Source organism: Lytechinus variegatus, chromosome 17 (assembly GCF_018143015.1).
Source record: "Lytechinus variegatus isolate NC3 chromosome 17, Lvar_3.0, whole genome shotgun sequence".
Classification (NCBI taxonomy): Eukaryota; Metazoa; Echinodermata; class Echinoidea; order Temnopleuroida; family Toxopneustidae; genus Lytechinus; species Lytechinus variegatus.
This window is the reverse complement of record NC_054756.1, coordinates 14,977,064-14,990,163: the sequence shown is the minus strand read 5'-3', so window position 1 is coordinate 14,990,163 and position 13,100 is coordinate 14,977,064. Positions and strand designations below refer to the sequence as shown.

General features: G+C 34.8%; 1 protein-coding gene across 1 annotated transcript; it reads left to right on the top strand.

The window, feature by feature from the left end:
* Positions 1-5,695: 5,695 nt before the first annotated feature.
* Positions 5,696-11,748, top strand: LOC121431261. The gene is made up of 5 exons (XM_041628770.1): positions 5,696-6,007; positions 8,060-8,200; positions 9,270-9,505; positions 10,122-10,225; positions 11,604-11,748. Exons 1-5 carry the CDS (start codon positions 5,932-5,934, stop codon positions 11,746-11,748), a joined length of 702 nt encoding a protein of 233 aa, XP_041484704.1. The 5' UTR covers positions 5,696-5,931.
* Positions 11,749-13,100: the final 1,352 nt, after the last annotated feature.

Below are 13,100 nucleotides of genomic sequence, written 5' to 3'. Positions count from 1 at the left end.
TGCAAACATTGACAATATACATGATATAAGTCAAGATAACGTTTCGTTGTTGATTAATTTCCAAGAAAACTGAGCGAATGTAGTGAAAAGAAAAGCCGTGGAGACGTATATTGTCCAAATTAACCCATCATTCTCATAAAAAGCTCGATCAGAAGAAAATATTTGAGCTTGGTGACAAGGCAAAGGCAGTTTGGCATGTTATCCTGTAAGTGATGAGCAGTTCCAAATAACAGCAAGTTTATGGCAATCTAATTTAGTTGCTGAAGATCTCTAAAATTTTCCGCGAGAAGATTTTCCGCCAGCAAGGAGCAAGTTGTAGAATGTTGACCAATTCATAATGCGTTTTAATGAATGTATTACCGAGAATAATAAATAGCTTCAATGAGAAGAAGGGCGGTCCTAAGGGGAGGGTGGGATAGGAATCGACCAAGTCACCCCGTGGCGACATACATTTACGAATGAAAAGAAGGATAAAAAGAAAAGATGAAGAACAAGAAAGAGGGGGGGGATTATGAAAGGAGATATATTATGTACGTTGTCAACAACTTCTATACCCCCATTGATAAGAATGAATAAGTAAATAAATAAATGAATACCTTTTCTTGATATTGACCCCAAAACGTGAACTACAGTGGAATATATTTATATATATATCATAGGCGGATCCAGGGGGGGGGGACGAGGGGCCCGGCCCCTCCCCCTATTGGCGGAGCAAAAAAAGAATAAAAAAGGAAAGAAAGAAAAGCGGGAACAGAGAAGAGGGAAAAAAAGGAGAGGAGGAAGACGATTGAGTAAAAAAAATTAAATGAGGGGAAGACTTTGGAAATAAAAAGAATCTGTCATGTCACTATACAAATTTTTCGCTCGCGCTCGTATTGTCTGTTAGGGGATTTACATAATTTGTTCAATATGGAGCTTAGATATTAAGTTTGGAAGTTACTATACAAAACATATTTCACCTCGGAAATCGAACTTTCATTATTTTGTTTGATTTAAAAATTGATTTTTATAAAGTGCTCTGTAAAAAATGTAAGTTTTATGGTCAGAATATTAACATTTTCTGCTCGCGCTGCGCGCTCATGAATTTCGATTTATCAGGTTCTTATTATTTTCGTGTATTCCATAGTGTTTTCAAAATATCCCTTTTCAGGCCTGATTGTCAAAACGGATCAGCTAGCGCTGCACTTTCGCATTTTGATTGGCGAGTTATGTCTGTGTCAATATTGACTACACAACAAACTTCTTAAAATCCCCTTTCCATGACAGTTTATCAAAAATTTCGGCTCGCGATTTGCACTCGAATCAATTCAGCGCTCTCATTTTGCATTAATAAATAAGATACAAATTTTATAATTAAATTGTCCCTTTTGTTTCATCTCGCGCTTAGTTAGCAAGAGGAATGGAAAGATAGTCATTATTTTCATATGATGACATGTCCTAAGGGTGTCCCGGTCCTTTGTCAAAAATTAAAGTAATAATAATGAAAACTATCCGCTCTTTATCAAGTGCGATCCATATCTACCTCACAATTTTCCTACAAAGTGCTTGAAATATAGAGCTGAAATTTACCTTTCTTTAGATCAAAATATCAAATATCAAAAATATCAAATATTTTAAGCTCGCGCTTCGCGCTCGCCGATTTCATGATGAAAGATGCATTTAGAATGCTTAGATTCTAGGATTAAATGTGAAACACGCGCGCGCATCTGCTCGCGGTTTGTGCTCGCATTATTAATGTAGGAAGATCCCCTATTACTCATCCTTTTCATGATTTACAAAAAATGAATAGAGTGTCCCGTTTTTAGGTCTAGATCTCGAATTTTCCACTAGCGCTTCGCGCTCGCATCAATTGTCTAGTCATCATCATCATCAGTGTACGGAAGAAGAAGGCAAGCCTGTCGACACTTCCGGTCGTTCCTTCTGATAGTACTTGTTCCAACCTGACTATTTTGAATGTCTTGTAATTTACATGCATGCATGTTGGGTGGAGGGTGGACGGATATTTTTTTATATTTTTTTAGGGGAGAATTTGATGATGGCAAGACCAATGTTTGTCCAGCCTGTGTTTGAAAGATTCAATAGAGAGTGCCGACACAACAGATGGAGGAAGATTATTCCATAGGTCTACAACCCTCTGACTGAAACTGTTCCTCCTTAAAGCAGTATTAGACCTCTGTTTAAACAGTTTTAGATGATGTCCTCTTGTTGTGTCTTGAATGGCAGGGATGAAATATACAGAAGAGACAATATTAAACAAGTCCATTCAAAATCTTAAAAACCTCGATCATGTCTCCTCTTTGTCTTCTGTAGTGTAATGAGTACATTCCAATAAGACTCACAAGTCTATCCTGGTATGGCAAATGTCGCAATTCTTGGATTAGCTTTGTAGCTCTTCTCTGTACCTTTTCGATTTTAACAGCATCCTACTTGAACCTTGGATGCCACCTTACATTTCCATATTCCAAAATAGGATGTACTAATGTCTTGAACAAGGTTGGTAATGTTGTATAATGTATAATGTTTGCAATGTCATATTGCTACCCTGATGTTCACGATTACAAATATTGATTATAAATGTCCATTCTTAATGTCATTTTTTTTTCAGCTTGCGCTCGCATTATCTGATTGCTGATATATTTACGTCTCCATGGCTAAGTGCAATCAGCCCTAACAGGTAAGGCCTGTTACAACCGATAATTGGGACCTTTCGCAATCCTCACCGACGCTAATATTGGGGTCCCCTAACACAAAAGTTAACGTTTAATCATACACTTGATTTTTGAGATTGGTTGTGCATTATAGTCAATAGAATCAAACGTAGAAAACTGCTCTACAATCAATATTAAGCTTTGTGTTTCAGGGGGTTACAAGGCCTTACAAATCTGCATTTCGTGTGCAAAATCCTTTCCCGCGACACCCGCATCATAAATACATGTATATTACGACTGATGGCTGGAGATATTCGAAATGCAGGACCTAAAACAGATTATGACATAGATAAGAAAGTGGTTTTTCAAACAAATCAAGTACATATTGAGTGAGGAAAAACTTACGGAATGAAGGCTTAGATATAGATCATAACAGTCCATCGAATCGATATTGCATTTAATGTGGATTATTGGTGGATCACTGGCAATTGATTTCATGGGTCAGATCAACTTCTCTAGCCGAAACCATTTCTGTACACAGCATAATGCAATACATTTGAGCTTACGGGTTTCCTTTGCTCTATTGTTTATGCCTTCTACACAAACGACATGCATCTAGCACACGATGTAATGGGCATTATGTTTTACTTTCCCCAGAAATGGGTTTTAGATTCAAATTCCGGGGGGGCCACTGCCATTGATGAGTGGATACCAGGCGCGACCATGGGGTTTCGAAAAGCACCATAAACAATGGAAATAAGTCTTTTCCAGATTATGAAAATGCATCTCTTAATAAGTATTTGGGCTGTGACACCCTACAAGTATTAGATATATTTCCATTTTTTTCAGCATTTTAAACATCGATTTGACACCCTTATAACGTTAGGCCTATACGTAACGTACTTGCCCACTCTGTCCCCTTTTACGCGTGGTCGCTCCTGGTATCCACTAATCAATGGAAGTGCCCCCCCCCCGGGCGGCCTCTCGAGCTCTAGGAGGAGTCAAATGTGCCTTTTGAAAGTCGTTCTCAATCGGATATATCACTGTTACCATAGTAGCAACCAGAATTTTGTACACGAAACGCATATTGAATGTTTCCGTCGCAGATGCGAAACAAAAAAAAAATTCATGTCAAACAATTTGCATTGCAGGACAGAGTTTTACGATCATGATGACGGGCCCAAAAAGTTCCTTCCAAAATCAACTACCGTTGTAAATTAGCGTGCGCGTCCTCAAACGAAAGGTCGGGACTATCATCCTAAGTCACTCGCTCTGACCAATACCACACCCCTGATACCAGAAAATGTTTGACGGATATCTAAATGTTGACCAATGAGAACATATTTTTATATTGAATGAATCAAATTGAATTGAATAATTTAGATCCGTGATAACCAAATTGTTACATCCCAATTAAAAACTAATGACACAATGAGACTAAAGATAACGTTTACACTTAATAGAGATAGAGACTTACAGAGATAAATACAAAAACAGACTGATTGATTGATTTAAAGACTCGATATCGACATCCATCCAATTAGTTTAACCAACTAAAAACATAATCTTAAAACTCCAGAATTATATTTATTGCCTCCTGTATTATTCAAAAATTCATTGAAATCTACTTCAACTCAATTTGTAACTGCATGTTGCTGATTATCCACTTTGAACAATCAAATTACCTCATGATTTCACTTTATAACTTCCTCAAGTCTGTTCCCTCATCTCAAGTAAATAGTTGAAAAATCCCTTACACGACACAGGGGTCCGTTTCATAAAACTTGTTATAATAACAAAGATACTTAAATCATTCAATTTGATTGGCCTTGTAGTGCCTTGTAGTGTTCTGCAAAACACTTTAATGCTTTGAAGTGGTCATTGATCAGTTAAAAAATACAGTTTGGAGGATTTCTATTCTTGTGGGAGAGCACCTCTATATTTCTTAAGTACCTTTATGGTCATCAAATACGTTATAAAACAACGGCTTTTTTCTTGTTTGGACGTTTGACACTCCAGTTTCAGAAACTTGTACATGTATAACATATTGTGTATTGAACAGTAGCGAATGTTGAAGATTCTGTTGGTTCTTGTACATATTCATTTTAGTTCATTTATTTAAGGAAGCAAAGAGACGATGATAATCTGGAATAGTCTGTATTTTAGTGAATATCTCCATTTTCTCAGATTAATTTTACAAAGAGATAAATGAAAAGGGGCACAATTATTACACTTATTTTCACATTCAATACAAGATAATCGTTTGTTATACCATATCGCATATATTTGATATTCATTGGTATTGCCATCTTCTGCACTGTGTAATAATTTATTTGTTATTATTGTTGAGTTGAAAAAATAATAAGCTTTGAACTCGGAAAATGTTGTTTTGAATAAAACAAAAAATATATGAACACAAATTTGAGGAACTAATTAAGCTAATATGGTCTCAATGAATTAATTTATCTAATGGTCTTCAAACTGACAAACAATATATATGTATTCGTACATAAAAGTTTTCTTAAAATCTTAATTGCAAACAAACATAATATCTCCATAGATAAAAAATACTCAGGTAATATGATCGGGAATATTTGTTTTAAAATGCCGTAATATGGTTTGATCGGGATTTTTTTTTTGTTTATCAATGCTCAAACTTTAAAGTGCCATTGTACTCGCGTCTTGAAAGCATTTGTTTTTACCCTTCTTCTCATATCCACTTTTGACTCCATTGTAGTTTAAAAATAAAATTCCCATTTAATTGATAATTCAAATCCTTCTCACTGCTGCTAATTTCCCCTCTTAAACCAATATTTTGTTTAATTCATCCGAAATTGACTTATATTTTGCTTTTCTCTCTTTTCCGCTAACTTACAGAACTTCCCTGTATATTTCATGCACAGTTATGGATTCAAATTTTGAAAATAAATAATTGGCACGCTTCCCACATTGACTGTGAAATATACAAGTACCGAGTAACTATGGATTGCCTTCCTGTTGGTCCTTATATGTATATGAATTTGTGATCGTAGCCTACGATGGAATATATTCTATGCTATAGACAGGAATATGAAGGAAACGTATTACAGCAGAATTCTCTTGAAAAGTTAATCAGACTAGTAGTTTCACCGTAGAATTCAAGCAAATTCTCAATTCCTCGTGTTTTATATCATTCTTCGAAACGAATCGGTAAAACGGGCATGGGTTTCTATCAATCATTTCGTATCATATTGTTTTACAACGCAAAGATTGATGACATATCGGTTTATCGAGAGCTGAATTTATGTTTTGGAATACGAGTATGCATTACATATTGTGTGTACTGACTATAGCGATTAAGTTACAGTATTCATACGCCGGTAAGTGATCAAATATTGCTTCTTCTTCTTCTTTTTCTTTTTCTTCTTCTCCATTTTCTTCTTCTCATTCTTCTCTTTTTTGGTTCTTCTTCTTTATCTTCTTCGTCTCCTTCGTCTCCTTCTTTATGTTTATGATTAGTTCTTACTTTCTTTGTTATTATCGTCCCTTTTTACCAATTGTTATTACAGGTATTACTATCGTAATGATTACTATAATCAAACTGTCGTGATTATTTTATGCCTATCATAATCAATGTTGTTTTCATTTTCAATAATTTTATTAAAAGGGAAATAGATACAATGAGGGGGACAGTGACGACCGCCTGGTTTTTCAAATAGCTAAAAAATGATGGATTCATTACTTCATCGTTTAAAAAGGCTGATTAAGAGGGAATAGATTACATTGAAAACATAAAATAAATGAATATTACAAACGTGAACGTATACTACTATGGAAAACAGTCGTCATTATTTTGTCGGTTCTTTAAATCGTCATTTTCCCCACAAAATTTGATTTTCTTTTGTTTTAGCTCTTAGATTGCAGATATGTGGGTGATATGGAAAGGGGATAGGACGAATAAAGAGCACCATAGTCCTAGCTCATTTTGATGTAAAATGGTAAAATGTCAGGAATTTGTTCAAATTTGACGCATTAGGCTACGTTATTTACACACACTGTTACGATACTGCAACAAATAACAATGAAATAATTTGAAATTGAATTTCCTTTTCTTTTATTACAGGAAATATAACACTCAAAAACTAAGAAAACATAAATAAATATCTTACGCCTCTCGAGGTGACAGATGTGCAATATATCCGATTAATAATCCAAATGATAAAATCCAGATAAAAGTCCACAATAATGGCGACGATGAAACTGATGTTGAAGCACGATGAATAACAAGAGTCACTGTAACGAGTTGAAATGTCCGTGAAGACGATGTTGATGATGATTAACAGTCAATTTCAGCAATCCATGGGTTGAAGAGTGTTCATTAAACAGGTTTATGATCTCGATGAGAACTGAGAATTCCTCTCTCAAAATAACTGCAAACAGTTCATTGATGGCGGGCAAATAATTCCACAGAAGATAAATATTCCAGGTAGAAATAAAGTCTGGAGTGAAACTCTTAGCTCTGATCTGATCTGGTGAAGTGATCTCATATGATGTGATGATCTCCTTGAAGAAACTGCAGTTTATATATACACATTTCAACTATTCTAGATCATTCTAGTATTCACTGTTCTAGAGGCTTCTACATAGTATTCACTATTATGGAATGTTCTAGTATTGTCTTTTAAAAGAACATTCTCCTTCTTTCAGGAGCAATCACACTCTGGAAGACTCTTGAATGACCTCATTGAAATCAACAACATAGCTAATTCTATTGTTTTGCAGTCTCTATTCACAATAACAATAATCCTTGGCCTTTAAATAGGCAGAGGCCTGCTTAACAAAAACTTTTACAAACTTGTTGTGGAATGCTCTTGATCATTCTAAGCTATCCTTAAAGGGGGAAATTACTAAATAAATGAATGTAATTGCTTTTACAATTCTTCTTATATATAACAACACATACACACCCTCACACATACACCCACCCACACACACACACACACATATATATATATAAATACTATATATATATATATATATATATATATATATATATATATATATATATATATATATATATATATATATATATATCACGCCTATATGACTGATATATATGTGATGACAAGTTTACTTGTACCAAACGCTCTTGAGGTGTGAGTATGAAACGTAATGAGATGAGGCCAATTCAAAAGATGACGCAGGACACCATTCTTAGCTTTAAATCGTCTTTATTAAGACTTTGTCAGAAGCGTCTGTAATTACAGACTATTGTGATAGTAAAGTAGGATGCCTACTGTATCTCGTTCTTAATGAAAGTGTGTGTGTGTGTGTGTGTGTATATATATATACAGTGCTTCTCAAAAACTATATACTTTTGAAATATATATCAATATTATGATTATTATTATCGTATTTTATTTCATTTGCAGAATTTACTTGCAGATTCGGCAGAAATACTGGTTATAAAACGAATTTCACTAACTGTGGTATCGCACGGACACCATTAGAATCGTGGGCAAATGTCAGTGGTCACGGGTATCGTGGCTACGCACCAAGCGGACAGAAAAATGGTTTATACTCTTTGTTTCTTCTATAATAACTTACATACTCACCTCATTTACTGTTCTGCTTCACTAATAACAAAATAGAATATAACACGTATAGTGTTCGAAGAATTCAAACCTCTCCGCCCCCTCCCCTCTATAATGAACATGATATTCCATAATTGACCAATAAATCGATTTTCGACGGACATTGCATATGACCTAGTCAATAACATGAATAACATGGTATCCTAAACATTGGCACTACAAGGTTAAAATATTCAGGGACGGTGGAACGTATTTCCGTTTAGAAATTTGAAGTTTTAAAACTGCTTTACGGCCAATATTGGAGCTAATTATTGTTAAAAGGACATCATCCCTCTAAAAGTTGCTTTGTATGTTAGAAAATGACAATCTACAGTTTTTATCAAATTAAGAGAATATTACCTAAGCAGGGATGGATCTATCTATTACCGAAAGGGAATGGGCCAGAAAAAACTTTTTTTAATATGCACATTTCTGCGATCGGGCGTCTAAAGCTGTTGCTTAATCAATTACTAAAGAATTATTTTTTAGACTTTAAGTTTCAGAAAGGGTATCGCGAATTTTGGCAAAAGTGTACATTTCAGTTTGAATGAGGGTCATTTTTCCTACGTGGATTTTAGGGGGCAAATGCCCTCCTACCCCCTTCCCCCTCAAGTAAAACAAGGTCAAATCTAAAGGATAAGGCTAGGATGGCATTCTGCCCACATGAGGCCCCATTTCCATACCTTAAATTTTTTTTCAAATCGCGCACACAGCTCTGGAAAAGAACGTTGTTTCGGTATCTGATCCTACTTACCGTAATTTCAACGATTTTCATTTCGGAAATTCCCTAGTGTGAAAAAAATATAATGTCAAATTAAAATGTGAAAATTTAAGCACATCACTTACATAACAATAGCAAATTCGAATCTTTTATGAAAATTGAATATTACTTTGGGGAAAAATAAGCTTAAATATTTGTGTTTATGACGTATTTTGTCACTGCGAAGCTAGGCGATACTTGAGGAGTGAAACACTCGATGGATTGTTTTATTTATGTTCTTCGTGATAGATGGGTTCCTAGTCACGAGGTTGAAACGTTCAGCAAGTTTAGAGCTCCCAAGGCTCTACCTTTTACGAAATTCGGGAATTCTTTCATTCCACTACAAGTTCTACTCTCTCTCTAAAAGTATCCTTGAAGTTTCCGTCTGTCCTGGCGGTGTTCGTGTACGCATTCCTGACAATGACCTTGTCGACTGGCAGAAGAGAGAAAACATCGCGGTTTACTGCGATGGACGTGAACCACAGGTAGGTGGGAATATGTGATTATAATTGACGATGACATGATGAAATATGTAATATATCAATATCATCATCATTATTGAAGGTCATATAAATCATTGAAAATTAATCATTATGGCATCATTACTAATAGTAGGAAATTAATAGGCATATACTGAATATGATAATTATCAGTTACCAATTGATAATGATATCAGTGTCATTATTAACTAACAATAATGATAATGGTATTTTCAATATTACTACGATCATTATTGGGATTATTGTTAATGTCGTCATTTTGCCATTATTTATTCATGATGCATATCAATCATTATCATTACAGTAGTAGTCGTAGAGTAGTAGTCTAATCATTGTTATAACTATTATTATTATCATTGTTGTTATTATTTTGTTGTAGTTATCAGTATTATTAACAATGACAACGATCGTATTACTATTATTATTGTTGTTGTTGTTCCAAATATCATTATCATCACCATTGCTATCATTATTATCCTTTATGATTATTTTGTGTTTGTATTAGCAATACCTACAATTTGATTGTTATCACAAATGACTTTCATTCGTGAAATTTCATCTATTCTGATTCGTCTTTCATATTCTGTCTCCTTCTTACCAGATAAGGTTCTTTGCATCAGAGATCAATAACAAAAATCGTATAGCATTTGATAACATCAAGGTTGTGTCAACTTCACCTCCAAGTAAGAAAATGATTGTGGCATTGTATTGGAAATAAGAATGAAAGCTACTAATGTTTTCTTCACTATCTGTTCATCTACCGCAGTATTATTTAGTAAAGAAAAGTATAAAATATACCAAATCTTAACGTAGAAGCCACGGTCGGGTGGGGGTGTAGGAAAAATATCCAGACTACATTTATCCCCTCCTATTCTTCGGAATTTAAAAACAAAAAGATTAAAAGCTATATCGTTTTATCGCAGATTTTCACAAATTTCCAATAAAAGAGCACACCCCTGATACACACACAAACAATATGATCAGCCGAGTCAATAGTTTTTCTCCTAACTGCTATTATTTATTGCACGTCATACATCCACCCTTCTCGGAAAATTATATATATAATATACATAGATACAAATATAAACATCATATAGTTTCACAAAGTGATAAGAAAACGAATCATATCCAGTTAATGAAAATTCATGATGAAAAGAAATGAAAATCCATATTTTATTGTTTGAAATGAAAATCTGAAATATAATAAAATGTAAAGAGGATAATCATCGATAATACGTTTTTTTTTCGTAGAATTACCAAATAATACCGTGACCTACTGTACATAATCAGGACATGCATACATGACTAGCCCTACTATTCCAAGATAACCAGATGAAGAGGAATATTGATACATATTTTGCATGAGAGATATGAAGGGTTTAGTTGCCAAAGGGGTTAGGTCCACTTTGGACCATTCCGAGAAAAAACATGTTTTATTCTCACTTACTGCAATGTTCTTATGAAAAACTAAATTGTCATGATGCACTACCCTATCATGTGAACATACTATTGGGTATAACAGAAATCTACCTCTCTTCATTTTTTTTCTATGTATTCTTTTAAAAATCATCACTGGGGACCTAACTCCTTTTGCAAGTAAACTGAAATGAATCCAATCTAATTTGAATTAAAATGTGATTTTTATTTGCCACTTTTATTCACGTTTTCATTGGAATCATCTTATACAGCTACTGAAAATCTATACATTGAGACAAAAAAAATCAAATATGATGAAAAGTTGACCTAACCCCTTTTGCAAGTGAGCTCTTCATATATTACCAAATATGTAAAATGTTTAATATGCCTCATTACCATAATAACAATTAACAAACATCTCAATATAAGCTATATCAAAGGATTTACTCACAATGTAAAAATCAAAGAAAAAAAAAGTTACAAAATGCAGACATAAAAAAGAAACACAATGCATTAAAGAAAATGACAAAGTAGGCATAGTTGGATAACTCTAACACACAACCTCAATCATCATCAAGATTCTAAGATGGCGTTTTAAAAATTGAACACACCAATGAATAGCCCTTGAATTAATTCCTCTGTCCCTGTAAATCTATTAACACTTAAGCAACGACAACGACACGAACAACAAGGAGAAAAGCACCAACGACGACAACAAGAGCAAGTACAGCCACGACCATCATCACCACCACAGGATCTACGACAGCGACCCCAGCGACATCGGAGCGGTCAACGTCTTCATCACCAGGTAACTATTCAACGTCGACTTCTACCGTTTCCACTGTGGCTATTACTATGATTACTCCCACTCAACCACCGCTCACAACCTCGACTCAATTGAGTAGGCCTGGCTGATAATCTCCCACAAATTAATGTTCAAGATGATGCGAGGCATTAAGGCCCATGCAGCTACACATTGTGTTCCAAAGTCAACTATGTAGTTTTGGCACATCAAACTGTTAAAGACGCAAATTATGTATTTTGAGGTCAATGGGTTGGTGCGACCCAATATAAAAAATGGTCTTTATTCAGAACACTAGTCACGTGCCCGGTAGATGAATGCTTTATTTTTTTTGTTAACCTCTCTATGGTTTTCATCAATAAACCCTCTCAAATTTGCTTTACCAAAACATCGCGAATATTTTCTGGTAACCTTGCGCATATCCATTCAGTTAAATGCCAGGCGAGAGCAGTGTTGTAGTCAAGGCTCAAACCTCCAAGGCCAAGGCTAAGGCCAAGGCTTTAATACCCAAGGCCAAGGCTTCAATAACCAAGGCTGAGGCCAAGGCATGGAAACTCAAGGCCAAGGCCAAGGCCTGAAAACCTCAAGGCCAAGGCATTTCAATTGTACAATATATGGAAAAAATTAGACAACAATGCTTAGGCGGCATACATGACACACAGGACCAAATGTATGAAAGGTGTGAGCGAGCAAAATTTTTGACCCTTGTACATTTAAAATGAAAATAATTTAATGATGTAGATTTAGACATAAAAACATTTAATTATTGTTCTAGGCGATTCACATTGCAATAATTATTGTTACCAAGGTGATCTGATCCTCGCATGCCCATTCTCAACATATGTCTTTCTCCTCTACCTGGTACAGGGGAGGCAGAATTTTTTTTTTTGGGGGGGGGGGAGGTCAAAGCCAAAAATGCACTTACAAAGTCAAAATGAGAATTTTGGTGCAGTTCAGCAAAGCTTCTTTAAGTGATTTCTAATTGATAAGACAGATATTTTGATTTAGGCTTTAATTTCCCGCTATAGAAAGCATAGCGAGCAAGTGGTTTTGAAAAAAATCAATTTTGAAGTTGTAAAACTCGATTTTGGGTCAATTATGGTGCTAATCACTGTTAAAAGGGCATCCTTGCGAGATGTTGTAATAAGATGTAATAATAAATTAAATTTAAATATTTCGAGCTGTTTTTGTAATCATGAAAAAGGTGTGCATCTTACTAAACAAATTAACGCGAGCACAAAACACGAGCTGAAATTTTTACTGACCACAGAAGGAAGCTGTTCTGGACTGCATTTGGTGACTCATAAATAGGATACATAACTCACTAATCAAATAATGCGAGCGCAAAGCGCGAGCTCAAAA

Bases quoted from the DNA above. Each gene is read 5' to 3' on its own strand.
- LOC121431261 (XM_041628770.1), top strand. From the start codon at position 5,932: ATGTTTTGGAATACGAGTATGCATTACATATTGTGTGTACTGACTATA. The intron at 9,506-10,121 runs GTAGGTGGGAAT...CCTTCTTACCAG, and splicing joins GCGATGGACGTGAACCACAG to ATAAGGTTCTTTGCATCAGA. The intron at 10,226-11,603 runs GTATTGGAAATA...TTAACACTTAAG, and splicing joins AAGAAAATGATTGTGGCATT to CAACGACAACGACACGAACA.